We start from the raw sequence: 27,221 nt of genomic DNA on the forward strand, positions 1-27,221 counted from the left end.
GAGGGTGCTCTGCACCCTTCACATTTTAGTTAAATTTCACTCCTCTGCAGATAAAAAATGTTAGATTCAAAAGGCATCTGCTTTTAGAATGCCCAATGAGCCCTTCCATTCTAACTTAATAGAGGCCAAGGCAATCATCCATGGGATTATCTTAATTATAACAAAGAACAGACACTGCTGTGGGTTCTCTACATCATTCCTCATGTCTGGTTCCTGCTCTGCCTCCTCAAACTTTTTCTGCATATTCTTTAACACTTATGTGGATAAAATCTGAAAGCCAGATAAATCATAGCCCAATTGCATGAGGTACTGGTAAGGACTGGACATCACTACTTTGGTTATAGATGCTGGGACTAAAAACGGATCTACTTCATGTCAGCCATCTTATTTTACTCAGACTATTCAGTAAGAAACAGTAAGAAAATTCCAACTATTCTGCTGTGTGATTCCTCCACACACCAAAAAATTATGAAACATGCTTTCTTGGTCATGCTAGATCACTGTTTTCTATGAATCATAGGCTCTTCAAGCAATATAGAGATGGCAATTATTAACTTTCAAAAGTACCATTCTGAAGATTACTGTTAAGAGTCCCCTTAAATTATTTCATTGATAGAATCAACTAGTTAGTACAAGCTCCAGTGGATGATCAAGCATGCATGTCAAGATGGATTCTAGCTACTTGTTTCTGAAGAAAATCAAACTAATCCCTGAATAAAACTTCTGCTTAAATACTTGTAAATCAGAAGATTAAGAACATAAGCAGTACAGCTCATCAGACCTCTCGAAAAAGCACACTGAGTGGAAAGCTCATTTAACACTAAAGAATTTTAACATGTAGCTATAAAACATACAACAGGTATTTAACACAATTATATGAATCAAGCAGTACAGAATGGAAACACCCATTAAGTTTTTAAATTTTAAGTGCAAACAAAACACATCTCAGTTTGAAACATCTGCCTGACACAGATGCTTAATGCCTATTCTTAGCAGAACATGTTCAACAAAATGAAAGAATTAAAAGGCCAATTTTGTCTACAGAATTTAATAAGTGATCTTAATCCAACAGGTTTTCAAAAGAAACTTTCCCTTTAACAGAAATTTTATATGAATTCTCTTTTCTGATAGAGTTCTGAAATTTTTTGATCTAATATTGCCAATTTAATTTGTTCTCATGACCTTAGTCTGATGTTCCCCATTTCCCTCTTCAAACTCTTGTCTTTCTATTCCCCCTTTCTTCTATTTTGTTGCTGAAAGGGGGAAATTAGGTCTTAATATTTCAGTCTGAATCAGTTAAATAATTGTGTGTGACTCATAAGAAAATAATTTTGGGATAAAAATCTTATCAGTCAAGTTTCAGATGGGTGGGCTTGTTTTAAGACTATGGGATGAGTTGCCAATCAGTACTGCATAACTAGCAAGTCCTATCAAGCAATGGGCAGTCCTCTCAAGGAGAACAAATGGAGGATGTCTGATTCTATGAAAAGCAATGTTAGAACCAACTCAGGGCAGACTAGAATTAATGAAGGAAAAAATCCAGAAAAAAAGGAAATACATACTCATCTAGAGGGGGGAAAGAGTTCCTAAGAAGGAAGCCTGTATGAAGATGGATTTATAAATGACTAATCCTACACAAAGAAAAAACAGCAGATAAAATGCTGTGGGTATACGTGATTCTTCATAGGCAAAGACACTTTGTTTCAGACCTCTGAATTTTTACTACAGAAACATAGAAACAGATCAGAAACCTGTTGCCTTAGAAGATAAGCTAGAGTGAGGGAAAAGTTAGAGCAGCAAGTATATGAAAATTCTAGAGATGGTGGGGAAGGAAGGAAGACTGTGTGTTAGGATCCAAATAAGAATACCAAGCTGTCAGTTACTAATATATTAGCCCTATCCTCCAAAAAGGTTTGTGGTTTTCCTGAGGGACACCGGCTAGACTGTTGAATCCCTTAAGAAGGGAAACTGAAGGTGGGAAGCTGCAGAGCAGCAAACAGGTGTAAGGTAGGTCTTAAAAAACTTATTCTAGAATCTAGCCGCTGTTTAGAGAGATTACATGTACTGACACCTCATTTTAATTACAATAAAATTATTTCAGAAAATTATTTTTTCTCTTGACTAGAATAAAAGAATGCTTAAAGATATTAACAAAAAATGCTATACTTGCCATTTACAACCCTCTTACACTGCAGCATCTTTATGTCAATCAGCTCCTGAGAACAAAGAATAAAAAAAGCCGAGTGAGTTGAAGTATGTAAGCTGTCCAGTTCTTGATAATTGTCCCATTTTATTTAACAAAAATAACTACCTAGAGATACAAAATATGAGCTATAGAAGAAGAATGCAAATGAAGAGTTTAATTACACAACAATGCTCAACTAAAGCTTCAAAATATGAACAGAAAGATTAAGTGTTTATATAGTTCTAGAAGAAAAGTTTTGTTCAAACACCTATCTAATAAGCTGGAAACAAAAAGCAGGATGAATTATCAAGAGTGGAAAGGGAAGATAACTCAATGTTACAGTGACAGGACTTCCTCAAGAACTGATCTGAATTTGTACTGGCCAAATACAGAAGCGAACAAAATAATAAGATGAGGTTTTAAGATGTCATTATCTTTATCCTAAGATCTTAAGGGTTCTCTGTATTTGCTAAAAGACAAAATGAAACTTTGTGTTTAAGTTTACTGGAGAACTTAACACATATTCATGATTCTTCTAGAATTTGTGGTTTTCCTTTAGAAGAAACCCAATACCAATCTGCATATATTAGCTTAATTTCAGAGTTCAGAGTTTCACTTCATTAAAGGACAACATTTGAGTCCTTTTCTCAAATGTATCTCCCTGAGTATAGGTGAGCTTTCAGCCAAACTTACTGCCCTTAATTGGCAGAGGGGTACAGCTTAAGCTAATATAATTTGCTAGCTGCTGAAATAAGTACACAATTGTAAATTCAACTGTTACACAAATTGAGGAAGAACTTGCCATAGTGCTAACTAACTGAAGAAATTCAGGTTACTGCAGACTCTGTTTTGGCAAGTAAGACAAGACTCAGTCTAATCTCAATCTGCTTGCATTATTCTACAGATCTTACTGGAGATGCTTTTAATGTGACTTAAATTTTTAACTAACACTCCTCATCTGGTACTGTTCATGCTAAGTTCTGAAACAGCTCTGAATTCTGAAATGTTACGGGGAGAAGAGGAAAAGGATAAATCAAAAAATGACCTTTAACCATACAGAACTGAAGTTATGAAATGTACTTATGTATGCTGTTCTGTTGCCAAGCAACTACAATGGAATTGCCTAAAACATGTTTTGATTTCATATTATCTAGCTGGTTCTTAAAAAACAAACACATAGTAAACTTTCCCTGAAAGATAGAGACCTAACTGCTCTCTAACTGCAAAAATTAATCCATGTCAAAGGGGTCTTAGATTTCCTGTATATTTATAAATGCTAGCAATGTGAAAAAGAAAGACAATGTAAGAGACTATTTTTGGTGACACAACAAAAACTGCACCGACTTTTTGGCTACAGGAATAACAGGCACGCTAAGAGTTTTGTTACATGCTGCAACTTGTTAAGTAAATTTGAGAGCCTCTTCTTTTGAGATACTGTTTCTCTGGGATCATGGCAAGAAGAGAGAGAGAGAGAGAGAGAGAGAGAGAGAGAGAGAGAGAGAGAGAGAGAGAGAGAGAGAGTGTCTGTGTGTGTGTCTGTGTGTGTCTGTGTGTGTGTGTAGCAAGGGGGAACATATATGGATATATAGTTTACAGTGCTGGATTAAGCACCTTCGCATACACCATGACTTCAGTCATAAGCATACTGTCTTTGTGGGTTGTTTTTTGTTTGTTTTTTCCAAAGAAAAATCCAATAATTCCTACATGACTATCTTCACTTAATTTCTTATACAATGGTCTTGTCAAATCTGTGGCTAGTGAAAGCTAGTAGCTGCTCAGTAATGAGGATCTTGGTTACCAGTAAGAAGCATGTCTTACCAATAGACTTGGTAAAAGAGATACTGGAGGCTCTCCCCATAATTTTGTTTTTGATTCCTCTATATATGATCTACAGCTGGCCTCTTAGAGAATTAAAATACATATATTCTGACTTAATCCAATGTAAAGGAAAGTCCAGTATGAAAGTGGAAAATGGTTTGTCAAAAAACCTTCCCACCTTATTACCTCCAATTTTCGTGACACCCAGTGATAACTGTTCCATTGGATTTCGAGATTTCTGAATCATTCAGCAATAGCCACTCTTTCAAATGGAGCAGATCAGTGATTCAACTAATTAAACTTCATTTCTAATTCTAGAAGCTAGAGACAAAAGGTGACCTAGACCAAGAACTAGATAAAAACAGAACCCTTGTCTCTCTAAGAGCTAATCTAACATCTTCTCTTCTCCTCAAGAAGAGGAGTAAGCATGAGAGAAATGACATATAGATTGCTAAAGAACACCCGAAATGCCAGATTCTGACTGACAGTTCCTTTCAGCCCATTCTAGTGTTACAGATCAAACATTTTCTAGAAAGGTTAGTATTTAAGTCATTAGAAAGGTCAGTATCTAAGTCATATTTACATTATATCTAATTCCACACTGAAAATTTGGCCAAGTTATATAATCAGCACCAGCATCTGCATTTGAGAAGACCTGGTAATATCATTGATGGGAAAACAGGAATACTGATGCACTGCAACAAGAAGAGCAGTAAAGACAAAGCACCTCGAGTCAGGGTCCTATGAATAATATCCACAGCAAACAGTAATCTCATCTTCAAATGGTTTAAGAAAAGTGGTCAAGCAGCAATGAAAGCAGCACTGCAAGACGTATGGATATTCTGGGGTAGCACAGAAGAACTACGTGGGTGACAGGGTAGGTCAGTCGAAGACTGCCTTCAACGCTAGGATTCTACTTCAAAAAGCAACAGTAGAACGTAAGGAAACTGTTATGGTGAGTGCTTCAGCTAAGTGAATGGAAATCATAAAGTACTCTTAAAATACAGGTCTGCCATAATTTGAGTAGTGCTCAAAGGGAGATATCTTGAGTCGCAGAGATTCTCCTTTCCGTGTTTTTCTAATGAAAGGTATATGTAAACAGGAAAAAGTGTTGCAATAAACAAATCCTTTGATTATTTTATTAATCACATCCTCAGATGACATTGCCTTACATGCTCATCCTTCATACCTCACAGTACACTATATCAGCACCATAATCCAGAGCAAGAAGACGCATTGGTAACGTCCCGACTCGCACCATTGGAGCCAGGATGCTCTTTCCTCTGAAACACAGAGGTGTGTTCACAGTCATTCCTGTTGCAGAACTATCTGAAAATCAAAAAAAAAAAAGGGAGGGGTGAGGGGGCAGAAGCTACAAAATACCGTTTCCTCCCACGAAACGTACAGAGCTTTCTTTCACGGGTGGGCGACGCCGTGCCCCGAGCAGAGCCCCTCAGCGTGACCGCGGGTATTCGTCAGCTCGCACGGCGGCCGCTCAGCCGATGCTCACCCCGCTCTCGCGGCCTTTGGTGCCGCTGCGTGGGGCCCTGACCGAGCTCCGCCGGCTCCCGAGGGCGGCTCAGGGGGACCCCCGCGCCGCACTACCTTCCCCCGCAACGCACGACGAGCGCCGGGCGTGCCCTGTCAAAGCCCTTCGGGGCCATTTTAGCTCCCTCCAGACCCAGAACGGGGGAGGGGGCGCTCAGCCGCCAGCTGAGGGGCTGCCAGCGGGGAGGGGCGGCCGCGGCGCGGGAGGAGGGGCCGCGCGCCCTGAGGTAACGGCCGCGCGCCCGGGCTAATGGTCCCGCACTCTGAGGTAACGGCCTTGCGCGCCCGGGGGTAACGGCCCCCCGCTCTGAGGTAATGGCCTTGCGCGCCCGGGGGTAACGGCCCCCCGCTCTGAGGTAACGGCCCCCGCGATCGCCGCTCACCCTCCGCGTGTCTCCGCCGCGGCTCCAGCTGGGTGGGGGGGGGAGCGGCGGCGCTGCTGACCGCGTCATCAGGCGGCGCCGCCGCCGCCACATGAGCGCGCTGCCATGGCGCTGGGCCGCGGCTTCCCGCGGTTGCCGCCGGGACTGGGGCCGGGGCGGCGGCCGTACTGCGCGCAACCCTCCCCCGGCGGCGGCGGCGGCGGCGAGAGCGTCGTGCGCGTCCCCTGGGCCATGCGGCTGCGCCTGCAGCGGGGCCGCCAGCGCGGGCGGGAGGCGGCGGCGCCCCCGCCGCCGCGTGCGGGGCAGCTGCTGCTGCGGAGCCGGCGGCCGGAGCTGAGCCAGCCGCGCTCGGTGACGGTGGGGCGGTGGGAGCGGCCGCGCCTGGTGTCGGCGGGCTGGAAGCACCGCAAGGCCTTCGGCGACTACTTCCAGCTGGAGCCCTCGCAGGAGGCGGCCCCGGCCCTGCGGCCGCCCGCCGCCGCGGGGCCGCGCGCCTCCTTCGCGGAGCTGGGGCTGCAGCCGGCGCTGCTGTCCGCGCTGCCGGCGCTCGCCGTGGGCCGCCCCACGGCCGTGCAGCGCCTCGCCATCCCCGCCCTGCTGCGCGGCCGCAGCGCGCTCTGCGCCGCCGAGACCGGCAGCGGCAAGACGCTGGCCTACCTGCTGCCGCTGCTGGACGGGCTGCTGTCGCGGCCGGAGCCCGAGCCGCCGCAGCCCGAGCCGGGCCCGGCGCCGGCGCGGCCCCGCGGGCTGGTGGTGCTGCCGTCGCGGGAGCTGGCGGCGCAGGTGCGCGCCGTGGCGGCGGCGCTGTGCCGGCCGGCGGGGCTGCGGGTGCGCGGGCTGGAGGGCGGCGGCGCGGCGGGCGGGCTGCGGCGGCAGCTGCGGGCGCCGCCGCCGGGCCCTGCCGTGCTGCTGGGCACCCCCGGGGCGCTGCGGGCCGCGCTGCGGCGGCGGCTGCTGGCCCTGGAGCGGCTGCGCTGGCTGGTGCTGGACGAGGCCGACGCGCTGCTGGACGCCTCCTTCGCGGCGCTGCTGGAGGAGATCCTGGCCCAGGCGCCGCCGGCCGTGGGCGCCCCGGGCCCCGCCGGCCCCGGGGAGGCGAGGACCCAGGTGGTGGTGGTGGGCGCCACCTTCCCCGCCGGGCTGAGCGAGGTGCTGGGGAAGTTCACCGACGTGGGCCGCTTCGTCACCCTGGCCACCCGGAGCCTGCACTGCCTGCCGCCCCACGTCCGGCAGAAGTTCGTCCGCGTCAAGTGCCGGGACAAGCTGACCGAGTTGCTGCAGCTCCTCAAAGACCGCCGGCCGTCGGCGGGGGCCGTCCTGGTTTTCTGCAAGGATGCCGGCACCGTCAACTGGCTGGGCTACATCCTGGATGACCACAAAATCAAGCACCTGAGGCTGCAGGGACAGATGTCGGCAGCCGACAGAGCCGGCATCTTCGCCACCTTCCAGAAGGGCGAGGTGGATGTCCTCGTCTGCACTGACCTGGCCGCCCGGGGCCTGGACACCAGCAGTGTGGAGCTGGTGGTCAACTACGACTTCCCAGCCACCCTGCAGGACTACCTGCACCGCGCAGGGCGGGTCGGACGGGTCAGCAGCAAGGTGCCCGGAGCCGTGGTTAGTTTTGTCACCTATCGGTGGGACGTTGACCTTGTGCGCAAAATAGAGACTGCGGCCCGGAAAAGGACTGATCTCCCGGGCATGGAGTCCTCTATTAAGGAAACTCTGCCTAAAGCGGCTTGAGTCAAGGTGCCCAAAAGTAATAAATGGCCCTGTAGGGACTAAGCCTGGAGCCATCGAGGCAGAGGCAGTGAGCTTAAGCACGGGAGTTAGGCTAAAAGAATAAAGAAATTAGTTTTGTAGCAGGTGGCCAGGTTAACTTTGTGCACTGTTCTGGATGCTGCAGCAGTCACTTTCACAGGCATTACAACTCACAGTTTTCTGAAAGGAAAATGATAGGCAACTAATAAAATGCCTGTGGAGAAGACCCCAGAGCAGTCTTTTCTTATCTGTTGCTCTTGTTTGATCTTGCTGAGACATTTAACTTAAATTCAAATCGGAGTGAAAGTATGCCTGTATGGTGTGCTGCTCTGTTATATTTCATTGCTTCCCATCAACAGCAGCTAAGCATCACTGTTAAAAATGACTACTGTGACAGAAAAAAAGATGAAATTATTTTTCTAACTTATTTTTTCTGGCCCTGCTGTAGCTATCTGTGGAAAAACTAAAGGACAAATTATATTTGATGCTCTTGTGGCATAGCAGTTCATTCAGCGAATTCCAGACCAGATACTTTGAAAATTAGGTGGGAATGCAATAAAATTCAAGGCTTTTTCAGGGATTTATTTGTCAGTTTATGGTTACCTTTCACCAAAGAAAGGGCGTCTGTGCTGTGTTATGTTGTATAAAAACAACAACAAAGCTCAAAAGTATTTTCTGCTTGTTCTTGTGTTAAAAATTTAAATTTTCTAATTGTGTTTTCACTACAGTAGCTGTTGATACTGTGGTGTTTTAGCAATCTACCTCATCTACAGTATCCTGGAGAAAGGAGATCACTGTGATTATCCTCACTTCTCAGATGGAGAAACTTGAGATATAGGTGACCTAAAGTAACTGTTTGGGCCAGTGGTAGAGCTGGGAATGGAGCCAATGTCTTGACTGCAGTTTTTTTTTCTATTGTACACCATAGTGTAGTCTATAGCTTAGGTAGAGCACTTTCTTTCTCCCATGTACTAGGTGCCACCTTTTTAATGCATTGTTCTGCAAAGAGAGAGAAATATGGTCACTGGTATGATAATGTCTAAAACATGCTTTAATGATATGCCCATTCTATGAGTTGATTTTTAAAAAAAATATCAGAGAGATGTCTGCTGTGACAGGAATGTCAGTATGTAGACTCACAGGTTGTACTGTAACAGAGTGAGTTCATAAGGTTTCTTCTGAATATCATGTCATTGTTCTCTTCCGCTTTAAACCAAAAGGATTAAAATGGGGCTGAGGTTATTTCATGTCTAGCTGCTAGTTTGTATCCATGGTAAATAATCATGCAAGAATTTTAGCTCTGATTTATGTTACAGTGATTCATCACAGCTTTTTCTTTCAGTGGCTGTTTTTTCCATGCTATCCACTTTTACCTTTTCTAAAACTCAGTATGTAGAAATACCAAGCTGGTAAGTGCAAAGGTCAGAAAAGGGCATCTCTCAATTGTTGGTTTCAAAGGAAATGAGCCACTGGAGCTACTCTCATTCTTAGTGTGAGAGTAAAATCTGAACAAATAGAAAACTTGCATAGATAATCAGTTAAGGATAAGGCTCTAATAAGGCTAGAAATTGTAAAGCTGTACTCTTTTTCACATTGGATGGCAAGGGATGCTTAGGAGAAGTTACAAGCTGTAGTAAAATTCTTCTATACAGTACAAAGCTTTCAACTTCTGTATACATACAGTGGAATAGCAACCCACTTGGAGACTGGAAACTTATATTTTGGACTCATTCATTACATGCCTCTCATCTGAAGTTTGTTAAACTGCCCATCATTTAATTTATGTGTTCACAAGCAGAAACACGCTCTCCATGAATGGGAGAGAGCATTTTTTTTTTCTTAAAAAAGAAATTTGGGGGCAGTCTGTAGTATTATTTGTATCTGTACAAGTTATAATAATTTGTCCTATTCCATTTGTTATATACATCTTGTACCACATCTTGTGATCTGCTGAGACATACATCCCTTTAACAATAGTCACACAAATTATTTTAAATGAAGTAAATTGCATTAAAGAAACTTCAGGTTAGAAATTCTAGCGTTTGCTTGCCTGCTTTGCCTAAGCAATTTCAGGCTGACTCCATCTCAAGAGTCTAATACAAGACAATTTTCAAAGTTGTACTTCACTGTATTAGCATAAATACTCAGTTACTACCTGCCTCACGGAGAATGCGTTCCTCTCCTTAGTTGGCCGGTGACTGTGCTTCCCAGTTCAACGTAGAGTCAACCTTTTTAGGTTTCTGAGTGAAGTTTTGTTGCTGGGGATCTCAGAGCTTAGAATTTAAATGTCTGTCTTCTCATACAGATATTACACAGATTGGCCTAAATCAATCTGTTGTTAGGGCCAAACTTTGATCGCTTGTGATTATTGCAGAAGTTGTGTACTGTAATGCTGTGCTATATTAAGCACAGTTTACAGGTAAATAATGCAACCAATTTTAATTCACATAAACTCTCTGGAGGTATGCTTGGTTCCTGCCTGAAGGAGGGAAAACAGTCTGACAGAAGTTAAATGAGTTGCTTTGTCACATAAACATTGACTTCTGATTCAAGATTCCTGGTCAAACTGTATGGTATAGGGTTCCTTTGTAACTCATGCACTTAATTTGTATCAGTAACTATCTAAGGGGCAGTGGTGGTAAGAGAGAGTAGTCTTTCTCCTGAATTGACATATGGGGCAGGACAATGTGAGGAAGGTTGATTTCTGATAAACTCACCAGATTTATAAAAGGCAGTGTGGGCACATGTGACATTGACGTGTAAAATACAGGGGTTAAAAGAGGAAATGAGTGCAGGATTAAGTAAGTAAATGTTACAGAAATGAACTGGATGTGTGTTCTGATGGCCATAACAAAAGAAGTTGAAGATGTTTCTGCAAAGTTCTATTTGGATGTTTTTGATAAGCTTTTTTCAACATATAATTTGTAGTTTAACTTCTGTAACTCTTAGAAACTTTAAAACTTCAAAACATTGATGATTGTGCATGAATCTGGAACTGTGTTATGGTTAGGGCCATGACAGCTTTGTCTGAATTGCAGTGCACCAGGTTTTAATACAATATGCACAAGTTACACAACACAGTGAAAAAATAAAGTTATTCCAGCCATACGCTTCTTAAATTTGAAGTAATATGCACTTTATGTATTCACAACCAGTAACCTTAAATTCAGTACAAATGCTCTAAACTGATTGTTGCTAGGAAACTGTTGATCAAGCTACTTCTCTCTTAAAAAAAAAAAAAAAAAAAAAAAAAAAAAGTTGGACCTTTTGGCATTTATATGCTAAAGTGGCCAATAAAAAGCTTTGAGCAGATATGCTCAGAGAACATTACATTTACCAATAAAACCTTTTGTAAACATTGCTTTCAAACAGAAAAATCACAGCTCTCTTAAACATATTGAGAAATCTCACTTTCCTATGGATGATCACAAACAAACGGTTATTAGAGACAGTGATTAATGGTAGCAATAACATTCAGGAGCACAAAGGTGTTCAAACCCTGAAGTATATAAGCTGCTACAGGACCATCAAATGCAGATATCCACATCACTGACAGGTATGTCATGTGAAAGCTTTTACTGCCCAATGGGTAAACACTATAGCGAAGCCCTAAAAAGGGTTAGAGACCCAATCAAAGGTATTGAGCTAAAAGTAAATGTAGATCACATATGGTAAAACTCTGAGCACTTTTAAGAAACAAAGACATATTTGAAGACTTGGTAAACAGACTTTTCCCAAACTGCTGTATGCGTGCTCTCTAAATGTCTCACCACTCATAGTCCACATCCTAATGGGTGTTTAAACGTAATGAGCTGCCCGCGTCTTGTCTGTCCATACCCTACCTGCTGCATGAGCCCGTAGCTCAGCCTGCATGGGCATAACTACAACTGTGTAAGAGCTTGTCCTCATGTGCACTGCAGGACATTCGGCTATTTCCGAGGGACGCAGCCTGGTGCCTAACAAAGTGCCGTCGGACAAGCTTCGTGAAGTGTGCTAACAGCCAGCTGGAGAAATGCCTCCTACGACTCCGGTAACCTGACAGCGTCTGTGTCTTGCAGACACCACTCCATGAAGCGCACCTGTATAACTTTTCTACAGATATCCACTTTTCTACAGATATCCCCTTTTCCCCCCATTCTTCCTGAAATGTGTTTCCACTTGCGAGCCTGCTTTACACGTTAGTTGTCGAGTGCGTGGTGGAGAAGTTCTCCATGCGTATTCTCACCAGCTTCTCAGGGGGGACTGGCGGCAGGAAGAATTTGCAGGCGAAGACTTGCCGGCAGGCCTTGCGGAAGTTTTCCGAGAGGAAGGCGTAAATGATCGGGTTGATGCAGGAGTTCCCGTAGGCCAAGCAGTGAGAGATGATGCGAAAGGTGAAGGAGGCGTTGTTCAGGGGAAACTGCCCAAACTCTGCCCACATGGTGATGATGTGGTGGGGCAGCCAGGAGAGCAGGAACACAGCGACCACGAGCAGCACCGTCTGGGCTGTCTGTAAAGACAAGATTATGCGTTAAATGGCCTCAGCGCTCAAGTGAGTCTGCGGTAAGAAGCAATTCAGCTTCCTCTCTTGGTAAGGAAGGCAACATGACCTGGGCAACACTGGCCGCTGCCAGGTGGGCAAATTAAGACCATATGAAAAAGGACACTAAAAAACTACCCTTCCCCCTGGAAAACCAGGCTTTCCTGGTTTTTGGCTCAGACAACTAATTCTGTAGGGGATGGAGTTAATGCCCATAAAACCTCAAACAATACAGAGGATATAGCAATAACGCTAACCCCATTATATGGAAGAGCAGAAATAACATGAGGAGGCTGAGGAACATTAGGGTTATTGCAAATAACTGTAGGGGAAAACAGTCTTTGGCTTCACGGAAAGAGGAGTAATGAAGACTGGCCTCCGTGTGTGTCTGAGGGGAAAGATTTCTTCAGGAGGTTCCCTTTACAGAAGAGACCAAGCAAACAATGCACGGAGGGCTTGTTTTTTAAATATTAAATGCTCTCCCTTAGAAATTTCCACGGAATATGTTCCTAGCCAGACAATTACCACAGAGAGACCGTGCAGGCACTGCGTGGGGCCGCACGCTCATGGTGGGCTGCCCCAGCGGCGAGGCCAGCGCTGTGGGACGCTGAAATTCGCCCTCCCGCTGCTGCATCCCCGTGCTTGGGAGCCCTGGAGCACTGCGTGGATTGGGAACCGTCGTGAAGCTTTCCCAGAACAGCAGTCACCAGCCAAGTTTAACAAAAGGGGCCCGGAAGCAGCCCCGGCAAGCGGCCAGGCGGCCCCCGGCATGCTGCCCCCGGCACCTGCAGCCCGGGAAGGCTGACGAGGGCCGAGGAGCCGCCTCATTAAGCCGACAGAGAAAGGTGAAGGTGGGGTGCTGCTGGGAGAGATGCAGTCTGGAAGAAAGGCAGGTAATGTGAGCTGTTTTACTTCTTTTGGTGTGGTATTTAGTGGGTTGTTTCTTTGCTTTTTGCTGGTGTAGCTGGGGGAGAAGGGCTGGGGCTGAGGGATCTGGGCAGGGAGAGCCCCCGTGAAGTTGGGGTGCCCGTGTTTCTGTGTGATGGGCCCAGGCTGCCTGTCGTCCCTCAGGAGGGAGATGCCAACCAACATAGATAAAGCCTTTTGCTGTGAGTATTGCCATAAAGCTCATGTTCTGGGGATCAGAAGGGTGTATGTCAAGGAAAAACTTGTCCTTTCTTGAAAAGATGTTTTCCTTAAGTAAAAAATTCCTCAACCTGATATGGTTATGGGACTGTCTAGCAACAAAAGTGTGTCTTTACTTTTTTTTCCCTGGAAGCCTTTGGAGAGGATGAAGGATAACTTTTATTGACCACAAGTTACAGTGAGGTGAATCAAACTATAAGTCACTTCAGCTTCCCTTTGGTAAGGCCGTGAAGCCCTGAGGAAAGGGACCTCCCCTTTCCAGCTTAAGCAGTGTAGGGATGTTGCTTTTCTCTCAGCTTCTACCCAGCAGGACTCCAAGGTCACTGAGCCCTGCCGGCAGGCCCAGCCTGGCCCCCGAGGGGCTGTGGGGCTGGGGTGCTCTTCCCCGTGTCTTCGCAGGGCTAGCTCCACCTGGCCTGGGGAGCTCTCGAAAGCAGTGAGCAGGAAGGTGAGCACTTTCCCACCTGTTTCATCCCTCCTTCTTGGGATGTGGTAGCTGATACACAGGAAAGGCATGACTTCCCTCTCCTGCCTCACAGCAAGGCGTGTGTTTTTCATGCACATCCCTTCAGTTTAAGGTGAAGGAGTGATAAGTGTTTAGTATTTATATTTTGTCATTTGAATGAATATAATTTGAATATGCAGTTATCCTTATTACGAGGAGAATGTGAACTGCTGCACAAGCAGCAGAAAAGCAGTGAAGTCCAAGTCTGATTGATGAAGCTTTAGATTTCATTTCAGCTGAAGGTTTACAGTTTTACTGGTCTAGCTCAACACTTATATCAATAAATCACTTCCCTGATTTCAAGTGAATGACACAAAATTACTTTCCTAGAAGAGGGGTAATTTTCTAGTGAACAAAAACTCATTTAATCACTGGTTATAATGGCTGCATCAAGCAGTTATTTTGCCTTCTAGAGAAACACCACAGGATTTAATCTCTAGCACTTTAAATTGCTCTCTAGCACTCTATACCTGTTATGTTAAAATCTATGAATGAATAGAAGTTACAAAGAGTCAGGCTTGCATACATCTTTTAACAAACCAAAGCTACTTAATTTGGAACCTTTTAAAGGAGAAGGGGAAACAACTTTTTTCTTTCTTTTTTTTTTTTTTTTCCTTCTTTCTTTCCCCTGCTGCTGAAGTACAACTAATCCAACAGCCACTGCAAAACCTCTGTGTTCTCTGGCTTTTCTGCAGCACTGCGCAGCTGGCATGGCTTGCCAAATGGAGCATGACTCCCAGTGAGTATTTCCATAGGGACTCAGGTGGCTCGACAGAGCTGGGCTGAGGGCAGGTGCCTGTGGGCTCCCATTAAACTGGGAGGGCGGTTCACCAGGGTCTGCTGCTCTCTGGTACTCTTGTTGGCTTTGGGTGCAATGGAAACTACAGCACGTTTTAGTAAGTCTGCCCCTCTATCACACATGCTCAGTCTTGTTTGAAATGTGATATGGGGAAAGTATGGAAGTTATTCTCTGAGTACCAGAACTAACGTGAAGCCTGGCTTTCTAAGGGACTGTCTTAGATGGATTCTCTGGGGTCCCAAAAGACAGTAGTAAAACTGAGAATGTTCTGAGGAGAAAATATTTTTAACTTGTCCCTTGTTGGTGGCTCTTCCAGTACCTCATAAAGTTTCACTTGCATGGAGTCTTTACTTCAGTGAGGGCTTTTTCCGTCTTCCCATATCAATGAAACAGGCTTAGTGTTTGTGAATGTACACTGACTAACAGGAGGCATTTGTGGTGCAGGCTGACTACCAACGTCATGTTCTGGAAAAAATGACAGCATGGAGAAATGACAGCATGCTCCAGGGAAAAGCAGAGGTTTGTCACCTCCAAGCAGGAGGAATCCAAGGTACTTAGATCTTGGTGCAGAGCATCTGGGATCATATCCAAAAACTGTTTGCAGTCACATACACGAGAACCTGTGGGAGATAGTGCTTAAATTCTTACAAATGTTTCAGACATTTGTAAACTGGCTTGTTCCAGGAGATGGGGAAAAACGGGCTTTGAGATACAGGGTGAAATGGCAGGAAATCCACTTGTCTTCCAGGTTCTTCTGTTTCACTTCAGTAATAGCTCTACGATGCCTTGAAGTTTCCTAAAATTGTTTAGAACTTTAAAACTCTCTTGTTTTGAGATTTTTTTTTTAATTATAAAATAGTCTAAAAGACGCTTGCAGCTCCATGAAGCTGTTACATTTATGTTCAGAAATAGTTCTTTATTAAATCTCTGGCTAGGGCCTACTTCATCTAGACAACTAGAGTTATATCAGGTCCTTTGTATTGTTGTGACCTTCCTAAGTATGGTTATTAAAACCTGCTGAGCAGAGGGCACAGTAGAATTATAACTATTGTTTGAAATAAACATTTTGTCTGGTCTTATTTCTGTATGAATTGCACTAAAATCCTTAAAGTATATTCTGCTTGCTGTGACAGTAGTACTGTGGGCTAAAGGTGCTTTACGTAGGAACTGTTTTATCTTCTTGTCGTTTAACCATGCAGAAAAATCACGTGCATGATGAAGAGGGGATTTTTCCTCTGTGGGATGGGTACCATCTTTACTATGCTTGCATATGGCCTACACCAATGATCTCTTGTAACAAGATAATTACTGAGCCAGAAGTACCACCTTAGTTTGCTTTAACTGTGTGTTAAGAATTAAACAGGCCAGTGGAAGCTGCGGGAGCTGTGTCTGTTAATATCTTGAGAAAGATGCTATTGCATCAGATCAAGATTTCTGTGCGGATAAGAGAAAGCATCTGTCTACAATAGAAGAAAAATAAACACCTGGGGATTTCTGTCAAATAGGTCTCTTGAGTGAGCTTGTATTAATTTTGAAAAGCAATAACCTGTGCATTCATCCTGTACCTGGCACACTCTGAGTACCTCCCACATATGGTTCACAGAGCAGAAGACCCGCCTGACACAGGGTGACAAAGCCTGTTCCTGCGTGAGTGAACATCTCTTCTCCCCAGCTTCCTAAAAGTGACTCAGTTGTGAAACGGGTAATATCATTAATAATATACTGATGATCAGAAATTGATGGGACTGAAAAGCAGAAGTAGTGGTGTTGTGGGGGCTAGTTTCCCTACTGTGCTGTGGTGGGTACTAAAGAAATATTAATAAACAGGTTTTGTTCTTGTCTCTCACTAGCAATAATAGTGCTACTTTTTTCCTCCTCTGCCTGTGTTAGGTAGCTTAGGCTTGTTACCAAGACAACCTTTCATAGCACCCTTCTGCTTAAATTAGGGGGCTACAAGCACTGATAGCTTCTTTTGAATGGGGGGTATATATGTGGGGTTGCTTTTCCTTTTATTGTGAAATAACAAACAGCACATTCGGCATAGAGCTGGTATTAAAAAGTGGATTTGTAGTTGCTATGTATTAGCACAAAGCTGTTCCTGAGGTCTAGCTATCTGGGATTTTGCAGGTGGAAAGACAGGTAATACTAGAGCAATAATGTATGCAACTTGTGATACAAGTTCCACTTCCAAAACATGTTTCTTGAGTCTATTCTTTCCAAATTCAGAAATATCTATTTAAGATAGAGGAAACTGAAACAAAATATTGCTTCTGCTTTTTAACATGGAAGTTTTTCTGAAGCTAAGACTAATGCTGGTATAGCTTGTGGCTAGTGGTTGGGGAGTGATCCAAATAGCTTGTGTGCTGCTTGAGTTTGTTCAGTCGACTGTCACAACTTGCCCAGTTAATAGATTGACTGGGCACAGCTAAACCAACAGTAACACTAGACTTCTGGTTCATCTCGGAAGTTTCGGTGGGGGCGCAGTAGACGAGTGTAACGGCCATTCATGAATTATCTGACTGTCTCCTATTCTAATGGGAGGCAATTAACATTTTGCACACCTAGAAATCTTTCAAGCAGCTTGAAAAGTCAAATCTGATTCTCACATTTGTGAAAATCCCTTTCCTTTTTGTCCATAAAGTTCTAATCTATGAAAGGTCCCAAAGCATGTTCTAAGCTCCAGAAACATGCTTATTGCTTAGCGATAAATGTGTAAGGTTTCGAACAGCTGATTCCAAAAAGGCTGTACCTATCCTTAACCAACCCAAATGTAGGGAAGTAGTTTCTTCTGCTTCATTTGAGCCTGTAATGAAATGATCTTGCTTAAGAAGCACTTTGATACCCTTTGGTCTTTCCCCGCTTCTTGTTACACATTGGCATGCGTTGGAATGAACTCAGTGAGCTGAAAGCCACACTGGAGAGAGGAGGAGATGGCAGGAGTGGTGGTGGAAAACTGCTTTCTCTCCTGCCAGCAGAGATGGGAGATGGCTGTCATGAAAAAGAGGAGGGATAAAAACAAATAGATTTGCAGTGGGTTATCCATTCATCTCGTCTACTTGCACTGCATGCTGAGATGGACTCTTCCTTTCCTGGGAGCTTGCTAGTGGTGTTCTGACCACTGCTCTGAGCATTCCTCTGATTCTGTGATTATGCCTTTAATCTCCTCAGTTGATGCTCTTATTACTCACCCACTTTGTATTCATAAATGCTCACAAGCATTATGATACTCCTATTATATACTAATTGGTAATGATGCTCTCTGTTCCTACTGCTCTAGGTTCTCGTTAGCAAAACAACTTGCAGGATTTCACTTCTGATCGGTATCTGTTATTAGATGGATCCCAGGATCTCCCATGCTCCTCTGCTGTATTTATTGCTGTTCAAGTGCTGAAGCCTTGAACATTGCAATACATACTTAAGGCTGTATGGAAACCTTCCACTTGTGTGAAGTCAAAGTAGTTCAGCATAAAAGAAAGCAAATACAGTGCAACTTTCATCTGCCTCACTTGGCCCAAGATGTTCAGGAGGACTTCTGTATGTTTCACCTTGTGTTGATAACTGATTTCATATGACCTTGAAAAAGCAGTGCTTTTGGGAGCATCCCAGATAAATTCTGTATGTATTTCTGTTTACTTGCCTCTAGGAGCGATGAACAACTGATTTCTGCACAGGTAAATAAAAGCTGATGAGCACGTGAGCTGGGGGAGAAAACAGTCTTAACTTCATAGTCAGGGATGTGTTTTGAATTTACCATTGCAGTCTTGGAGAAAGATCTCAGGCTTGTGATAGTTCTGCGAACACATTGGTTCAGTTCTCAAGTAGTGGTCGGGGGGGGGGGGGCGGAGCGAGAGAATAATAAAAATAAGGCAAATCAAATTTGAAGAATTACTAGGAAAGGAATACAGAAATGGGGGGGGAGGAGGGATCCTACAGAACTGTGAGATGGAAAGCGTGACCGTGGGTTAACTGTCCACTGTCTCTCTCCATACAAGAAGTGATGCTAGTAGGAAGCAGGTTCAAATCTATGAAAGCAGTGCTTAACCCACAGAACTTCTCACCTACAAAAGCTGTGGCTGTCTCCTCGCAATCCATGAAATCTGGATTTCTTGAAAGAGAAATCCAACTAAAGTTACTTAAAAACAAACTCTGAAAATAGTTGGTAGTTGGGAGAATACTCGGGAGAAGTATGGCGTGTCCTTGCCCTGTTTCCTTTATTATTCCTCTGTAAGTATCTAATGACAGCCACTGAAAACAAGGTGCTGAGCTAGCTGGGCAGCCTGTCTGAACTAGCGTATTTCTTATCTTTTTAACTGATACCATGTGAGTTAAAGGAGATTGGAAGAGCAGATCATAAGCTTTGTAACAGAATCTAGGTGCAACACCAAAACAGAACAAAAGCACTTACTATACCTAATCTGAATATGAAATAAGTAATAACTGCAGCATCCTGATATGTGGGGTAAAGATGGAAGGTTGGGGGTGAAAGTCTGACTTCTGGGCAAAAGGAGGTCAGCAGGAATGCAGAGACCAGCACAGTTCAAGCAGTCACACTGAGAAAGCAGGTGCAAAATAGCTGTGAAATTTGCATCCCTGGACCCTTTTTTAAACTTAAAAAGGCATTTCGGTTTGTTAAGTTTGCAATGCTTGTTGCTTCTTCTTTAAAGATGCACAGGACAAAACTAAGTAAACAGTGAAGAACCCTGGTGTGTTCCAGAGGCCAGTAAGACACCACAGGACCATTTCATGATCAGAATAGACCCTGGTTTGCATTCATTTCCATTATTAGAGTATCTTAGCTATTGCAAATGTATGTGCAGAGTTCCTAGGGCCTGGCTCTTATGAAACACTTTCGAACACTGTCAGATAGGAAACTGTTAGATTTTTTTTTTTTTTCTTGCAGCCAAATTACAGACTTACTGTATTCTACTTAATGCAGAAAAGAAAAAACTGAACTGAGATAAGGTATATTTAGGGTAGAGAGGTGCATGGGATTTCTTATTACATGGCCTTGCTGGCCTGCCTCAACAAACAGTTATCCAAAATTGCAAAGAGTAGTCTTCAGCATCACGCCATCTCCTTTTTAAGGCTGTCAAGCTTGTGCAGCTGGCACAGAATTAAATGGGCAGACTGACACTTTTGCCTCTCCTCTGCTGCTGCAAGCACAGTCTAGCTTGGTTCTTCGTGTGTGTTTTCAGTCTAAACTTGCAAAAGTATTAAACTTCTTCCTTGATCTAATGCATAGATATTATGTAAAACTAGAAAAGCATATTAAATTGAGAATGTCTAGCACTGACATTATAGATGGCAAGCATATATAAAAAATGTGCAAAGTAGGAATTTGAATCAAAGGGGAAACTCTGATAGCAGAATATGAAGTCAGGACATACCAACCTTCATGAAAGTGAAATTTTTGAAAACTTTCAAGAGTACACAAATTGAAAAAGGTGCAGTAGTTTGAACATAATCATGCTGTAATTTAAAAGCTTATAAACAGCATCCCAAGTACAAACCTGTTTATTTTCTTTATGGTGTACAGAAGCCTAGAAGGTTGTATGTCATCCCTAGGACTATTAAAGACAAACTTGTTCTACTTGACATGTATTTGAACAGTGACTTTTGGTGGTTGTAGGGAGGGCTGTCTGAGCTCTCTGGGTCCTTGCAGATGACTGTTATGATGTGACCTCTAAAGGGAGAGGTTGAACTACAGTGCCAAGTGTCTGGGCTCTGTTAATATACTCCATGTGTTCAGAGGGAATTAGAAGACAGATGCATAACACTGGATTTAATTTGCTGCAGCAATGCAACTAGGAAGGTCAGGTGTATGCTGGCACAGTACTGGGACTGTTAACATGGCCATGCTATTATTACCTCTTTAGAAACAACCCTAGGTCTACATCTAGTGGTCTTTCTTTGTTCTGTAAATGCTGGCCTTGAAACCCTGAGTTTCATAGGATGCCTCTATAGCAGACCAAATATTGGTTCTTCTCTGACCTTTTAGGTGGCTTCAATTCAGACTTGTCCCTGTAATACTTTCCTACTTGTGCATTTGTGTTCAGTGGCTCTAACTGTGAATTAGGATGATGTCTTCTCAGTGTATTATCAGTGCTTCCAGAATGTGTCCAGAAGGACTGGTGACATATCAAGACTCCAGCAAGGTCAGTGAAAGCTATAGATCCCAGATCCCTAATCATGCCATTCCTCAAAATCTTATGTAATCCTGAGGGCGTGTGTTGGTTTTTTTTGTTTGCTTGTTTGTTTGTTTTTCTTTTCTTAGAAGTCTGTAATGGCCAATAACAAGGATGCTGGGTTTTCAGCCACCATCTGGAATGCTGTCCCAAGAAGTCTTTCCTAAACCCTACTTTTTCTGTAAACTGTGGTTTTTAGTTTTGAGGTATTCTGATCTTGAAGAGGCTGTATAGCACAAAGCAGGCCAAGTGTTATATTTTCCCAATTCTGCTTGGCATGAAACTCATGGAAGCTCATGGCAAAACAAATTGTTTGCAGTGGTGATGCAGGCAGTCATTTCACTGGCTACCTACTCTTGAGCAACAAGGACTCTAAGCTTGAAATTTTATTCTTTTGAAACTTCTACTCATATATTTAGCCCAGCCAAAGGTAGTGAGATCTGTGCAAATAGCTGTTTGCAAAATTTACTACTTAACTTTAAAAACAAAGCAGAAAGCTTTCTGCTTTGGGTGGGAGGAGGAGAACAACTCAAGTGTCCTATTTTATTGAAATTACAGGAATGAAGTAAGATGAAGCTGAGTAGTCATAGTTCCCACCTCAGCTCTTTAGTACTAGTATAGTGCTTTGTTTTCCACCTTGGTGTGGTCAAGATGCACAATGTGAATTAGCAGATGCAAATCAGGTAACTGTATCACCTCATGTTAAAAGATCTTGCTTTTATGTTACACTTTTGATTGATCAAGGCAATTAGGGCTTGGCCACTGAAATTGCACACACTTCATAAAGCTAAATATTCTGTAGATGCTAAATGAACCTTTCAAACATGGAGCAAGATTCACTTATCAGGCATGTTGGAGCAAAATAAGCAAAAGCTGTTCACTTTATCCCTGATGAAGGTTATGAATTAAAAGCAAACAGAAGTACTTGTCTAATAAACCAATTAGGCACAGATGAAGGAAGCTAGTTTAACAAAACCAACACACACATACAAATTTCCTATTAGGCTCTAATGCAAAGTGTTCTTAAGAAGATCTGCTCTAAATGATTGACTCTTGATGTATTGCAAGTATACTTGGAAAGCACATGCAGGAATTGAGTGTGTTTGCAACCTGCCTAATAAACACTGCTTATAAAGTACTGAGAGAAGTGGTCAAATCAAAAAACTGTTGGAGGAGGGACACTAAAGATACTGCCTGGCTAGCAAAAAGGCTAGATGAGCAATTTCTGAACAGAGTGCTGAAGGGGACAAACTATGGAAGACGACGTGTGTATACATATAGGTGTATGAGTGTGTAAGGCGGGATGTATTTGAACTTGCTTTCATCTGAACTGACCACCTGTTTAACCAGCCCTAACTCTGCCGGAAGGACCAATAACTGCTAGTGGGGGATCCAGAATTGCAGCCAGGGAAATGCTTGGTGTGGGGGGAGAAGCGCTCTGCCATTAACTTATTTGAACAGGCTGAGTCAAAGATACCTTATAAGATTAGTTTTCTCAGTCATACCTAATCAGGAAACTCAAAGCCAAAGGAACCATAGAGCTGTTTTTCATTTAACCACAGGTCATGTCTGAAAATAATGCAGAGGTACATTCCAAAAAAAGACTATCATAAACAATATCCTGTAGCTTACTGCCTTACAGGTAAGATGGCACTGGCAATTTTTGACAATTGCTGGCATTCCATTCATATATAGGTAAGGAGAGGAGGGGAATTCAAAGCATCCAAACTGTTTAGGAATTTGTAGGTGGTTTTGGCACCTAAGACTTCACAAGTTTGCCAAGTTGCTTTGAAATTGTTCTAAGCAAAAGGATAGTGCTTTTGAGCACTTTATTTGCTGTAGTTTAAATGAACAAAATCATCGACGGTCTCTGGTTGCCTCTTGTCGTGGCAGCTGCTGGAGTCAGGGCAGGCTGTGTCAGTGTCTGTTAGGCACATCAGCTTCCGACTGTGCTTTCTGCTTGTGGTCTGTGCTATCTGCCCAGAAATGAAACCCTTGTTGCTCAGGTCTCAACTGTCAGTACATCTGTTGCAGTACCAGAGTTCAGCAGAAATTTGATAGGCAAGATAAAACATGGCACCCTTCAGTCTAATTTGTTTCACCTAGATTTGGTGGTGCTCCTGTAGCAGGCAACACACAGCAGCTAATTGCTGTGTAACTTATTACCTTAGAAAAGGCAATTTGATTCAAATCAATTCCAATAAACATCGGAAGCTATCTGAAATTAGATGAGCTGGATTAATAACATTGGTCTCAATAAGGTTCAGGAACAAGCAGATAAGCAAAATGGTATTTGTGAGGCTTTGTATGTTTACTATAGGAACTCAGCAACTTAGCACAGAAAACACGATTGAAAGCCCTCCAAGGAGGAGGGGAAAGTAACTACCATGTCAGTGAAATATTGTGTGTGTGTATATATGTGTGTGTATGTGTGTATATATATATTTTTATATAGTATTATTAATAACTTTTGTAGCCTTTCTGTATTGCAAGGTAATATTGCAAGTTCCAGTCGACTTCTATCAATACAGGCAGTGTACATGCGTGACCAACTAAGAAGTGAGGCATGCCTCCCAAAAGTATTGTACCAACAAAATTGGGTGTACGTTGGTGAATGTAATCTAGTAGCACAAACTAAATACGATCTATAGTTAAATCTATTTGGGATTCATTGGCATAAAAGACCAGCAATACTCTCTGTGATAGCTCTAAATTGGGTAAAGCAGCACATCTTGTAGACCAGACCATAAAACTGTGGAGCAATATTACAGAGGATATACCTGAAAGATGATATTTTAGTATTAAAAAAAAAATGAGGTTTTTTTGAAATATTACCATAGCCTCTAAATTGCAAAATTAATCTTTCTAAAATATACCTGCTTTTTCCTAAATAGGTTGATCGTGAAGGTATCTATGTTGATAAGCACTGTAAATTTGTCTGTGGTACCATAGCTGCATATGAAATCTTAAGTTACTAAGATTGGTTGCTCTCTGAGGCAAACAACAGGTGGTTCAGATTTGCTTAGGGGTATAATCTTTCTGCCTCTATTACCGAGGTTTCTTTGGAGATCTGGGAATCGATAGAAGTGCAGGATTAGGTTGTTAGGCAGGATAGCTGCAGCATGCTGAGATCTAGGGTCTTGAACCCTGGGTCTCGTGAGTGACCTGGCTCCATAGGGGAGTCCTCAGCCACCAGGGGATAATCCCTGGCTGCAGCCCGTTGTGCCCAGAGAGATGGGTCAGGGCTTGACGCCTCCACAGCTCATTGCAGCTGTGGGGCCCATGGCTGGTTTTGCAAGAGCCAAACAGAAGCCTTGCGATGCTTTTCATGTCTCGCGTCCTCTTTCAATCAAATGGTCATGTTTGCTGTAACGATCCTCATCTTGCTCGTGGGCAGGATCACAGCAATGCACACTTGAGATGTGCGGTTACTGTGCCGCTGGCACGCTGTGACCAGGCTGCGCTATCGTTAGCTAATGACAGCACCCCATTACCTGCTGTCTTTGGCTAGCCAGATAATCTAGGGTTTTGCTCATCGCTGTATGCACAGTACTTAAAACATGACTGTCTGGAATAACAGTTTCCGCTTTCGTGTCAGGTAAATCTGGTATTGTGTCACTGAAGTTGGTGAGTTTTGCTACCTGAAAACTTAATCTATTACTTTTGGGTAAATAAGCCACAGTTAAATTATTCTAAATTTTTATTTATTTATTCTGAATTCCTATTCCCTTCTCAAAAGAAGAAAAAGAAAATCTATGCCAATATTTTCCTCAGTAAATACTTCCACTTCTGCTGAGAGCTTGAGCAGGGATAACCCTGAGGTTTGGCTGGCAAAGGGATAAAAATCCTCCACCACCAAACCTTAGTAAAGACCTTAAATGCAAACTGCAGCAGAACTGAGGTACTTCAGTTCCAGGGTTCTTCACGTATTTGCTTTTTTGCTTGCTGAGCTGTACTAGAAAACTTGGATATTTTTGCAGTCTATTATAGCACAATAAACCAAAAGGAAGGCCGTCAGGCCTGTATATGGGGATCAATATAGCAATTAAGTAATGGTGTCATCTTGTACTGTGTCTATAAAGGTATAACAAACTCAACTTCAGTCTGAAACTTGAGCTGAAAAACTAGTATATGAATGACACTTTGAGTGTGTGAATGAAGCTTGAATAGCTATTAGTTATGTAGAGACCTGCTGTGTCCATTACATTGCAGTCGATATACAGAGGAAACAAATTTTTTTGTACGTTTACCTTCTTCTTCGATCTCTCTGACTTCTTGGAAATGTTCTTTACTTTCGTATGGAGATGGTATAAAACCTAAGAAAAGAAAAAGGAGCAGTATGTTGAATAGGAAACTGAACGGTATGTGTTAGTATTTGAACTTCTCAGTGCATCCAGAGAGAGTCATAGGAAATGCTAAAGCGTTGCTGGGAAATTCTCCGTTTACAACACTTACGTTAAACCTTTCAGTGCTGGGTTGTGGCATGGCTGTAACCTGGCAATGATTATACTTTGGCCCTTGGAGGTAAAAGTCTAAATGACCGAACTAATTACTCCTGATTTAATTAACAAAAATGCCTCTATGAAGTGTGGCTCCCCTTCTGGTTATTGGTGTGCTCATCAAGGGCAGGGAGGGCACAAAAGCAGCTGGTGCTGCTGTGATGGGAGTTAAGCCCTCCAGTGCAGGATATGTGCTTTTATCCTCCTGTGACAAGCAAGACCTGAGGCTTAGAGATTTTTAGCTTAAATGTAAGTGCCTTGTCCTGGAAGTCCGCTTCCTGGCGGTCCCAAGCCAATGCACAATAGGGGATTAATTGCAAATTGACAGAAAGTTTACTCTATGTGCCAGTACAACTCATAGACTCTTACCATCAGTCTCAAATGCACTTAAGATCAGTAAGGTGAGACCAAAAGCTTCAGTGACAGCAATCAAGAAGAAAGAAAGAGATCCCTTGCCAAATAGAGCTCTGATGCTGAGATCTTTTTGCAAGTTTTTTGAGGTTTACATCCAAAAAAAAGGTGGTGGGGGGGGGGGGAAAGCTGTCTTTACTGCAATTTCTGCACACTCTGTGCAGTTTTCCCCACCACTGGCTTCTTATCCTACCAGGAACAAGCATTTCTTATGAAGAGAGGACAAACTGATAGGAAAAAAAACCCCAGAGTCTTTAGAGGACTCTGGTGGCAGGCTGAGCGTTAACTTGCAGCTGTTCAGCGATTTGTGCCTGAATAGAAATATTTACAGTCCTTTTGGGGAGCTGAGGGGGGGGGTTGTTTGTTCCTCCCCCCCTTTCTTTTGACTCTCTTCCCCCTGCCCCAGAGAAGGAGCTTCCCCCAGGAGGGGATATGAAAAGGACTGGATCTATCACTTATTGGTTGGGTAGCTTGAGCGTGTAAATCTAAGCCACCGAGAGTCTGGGGATGCCCTTTACGTCTGTCTGAACGCTACTCACAGCCCTTTCACCCACCTTGGCGTAGCAGCAGGTGATGAGTGCCAGGGGCAGGAGGTATCCCACCACCAAGATGGTAACCTTGTATGTCTGCTTGGCTACCGAACCATCTGCCCAGTGCTCCCAGCAGAAGGAGCTGTTGGGTGCTTGCTGATGGCCACTCACAAGGGCCTGGTGCTGGGCCACAGGGATGGCAATGAGGAGGGACAGCAGCCAAATGACACCCACGCCGAGGGCAGCATTGCGCTTGCTGCGGATGCAGGATGAACGCTTGGCGTGAACCACAGCGATGTACCTGTCCACAGACATAGCCACCAGAGTAAAGATGCTGACCAGCATCGTCGCCATGGCCAAGTAGTGCACCCACTTGCAGAAGAAGGCACCGAAGATCCACTCCGGCAGGGAGTAGATGGTGGCCTGGAAGGGGACGCAGAAGAGCAGAAAGGAAAAGTCTGCAATGCTCAAGTTCAGGATGAAGATGTTGGTGGCGCTGCGCGATGGGCGTCCCCCAGGCCGGAGGCGCCCCAAAACAACCAACACCAGTGTGTTCCCCACCATTCCCAGGAGGAAGATCAGCCCAAAAAGCACCGGTACAATCACCACCTCGGGGCCGCTGCTCGTTGCTCCTGACCAGCATGGTGGGGACTCCGTTTGGTTGGTCTTCAGGCTGCATTTGTGGGTGTTGGCTCCGAGAGAAAGCATTGAGTTGTCGTCTTGCTCCTCCATGGAGCTGGGCTGCCTGGAAGGCAGGGACCGGTTTCTGTAGCCCTGATTGCTATGGGACAGGTCTGTGTTGGTGGTGGCCAGAGGCTGAATGCTTGGGTTGCTCTGTGCCTTTGCTTTGGGGAGCTCTTTCAGATAATCCTTCCAAGTGCTCTCAGGCGCTGTCTGTCCCTTGCAGGATGACTTGTGCAGGTTCTTGCAGGAGC

At 43.9% G+C, this 27,221-nt stretch overlaps 3 protein-coding genes across 4 annotated transcripts in view; 1 reads left to right on the forward strand and 2 right to left on the reverse strand.

Annotated features, from left to right (window-relative positions):
• The window catches only part of DUS2 (dihydrouridine synthase 2), a 30,169-nt gene extending 23,469 nt beyond the window's left edge, over positions 1 to 6,700 (reverse strand). The window contains exons 1-3 of one of the 2 annotated variants that reach the window (XM_064519502.1): positions 6,592 to 6,700; positions 5,193 to 5,332; positions 2,171 to 2,216 (exon numbers count right to left, since the gene is read on the reverse strand). In XM_064519502.1, coding sequence (XP_064375572.1) covers positions 2,171 to 2,216; positions 5,193 to 5,315 — 169 coding nt within the window. In that variant the 5' untranslated portion in view covers positions 5,316 to 5,332; positions 6,592 to 6,700. Of the gene's footprint in view, positions 1 to 2,170; positions 2,217 to 5,192; positions 5,333 to 5,934; positions 6,015 to 6,591 lie in introns of those variants that run through there. The other variant, XM_026102118.2, reaches the window with a different exon arrangement.
• Positions 6,040 to 10,811, forward strand: DDX28 (DEAD-box helicase 28). The gene has a single exon (XM_026102080.2). The coding sequence runs from the start codon at positions 6,040 to 6,042 to the stop codon at positions 7,672 to 7,674; it is 1,635 nt and encodes a 544-aa protein (XP_025957865.2). The 3' UTR covers positions 7,675 to 10,811.
• A 1,052-nt stretch (positions 10,812 to 11,863) lies between these two features.
• On the reverse strand, positions 11,864 to 27,018 carry LOC112984319 (galanin receptor type 1-like). The gene is made up of 3 exons (XM_026102114.2): positions 26,311 to 27,018; positions 25,097 to 25,162; positions 11,864 to 12,181 (listed from the first exon to the last, which is right to left on the reverse strand). Exons 1-3 carry the CDS (start codon positions 27,016 to 27,018, stop codon positions 11,864 to 11,866), a joined length of 1,092 nt encoding a protein of 363 aa, XP_025957899.1.
• Positions 27,019 to 27,221: the final 203 nt, after the last annotated feature.

The sequence above is a fragment of the Dromaius novaehollandiae genome, chromosome 13 (genome assembly GCF_036370855.1).
Source record: "Dromaius novaehollandiae isolate bDroNov1 chromosome 13, bDroNov1.hap1, whole genome shotgun sequence".
NCBI lineage: Eukaryota > Metazoa > Chordata > Aves > Casuariiformes > Dromaiidae > Dromaius > Dromaius novaehollandiae.

Bases quoted from the DNA above. Each gene is read 5' to 3' on its own strand.
- DDX28 (XM_026102080.2), top strand. From the start codon at position 6,040: ATGGCGCTGGGCCGCGGCTTCCCGCGGTTGCCGCCGGGACTGGGGCCG.
- LOC112984319 (XM_026102114.2), bottom strand. From the start codon at position 27,018: ATGGAGGAGCAAGACGACAACTCAATGCTTTCTCTCGGAGCCAACACC. The intron at 25,163-26,310 runs GTGGGTGAAAGG...TTCTTTTCTTAG, and splicing joins TCACCTGCTGCTACGCCAAG to GTTTTATACCATCTCCATAC. The intron at 12,182-25,096 runs GTAAACGTACAA...TTGTCTTTACAG, and splicing joins CAGAGAGATCGAAGAAGAAG to ACAGCCCAGACGGTGCTGCT.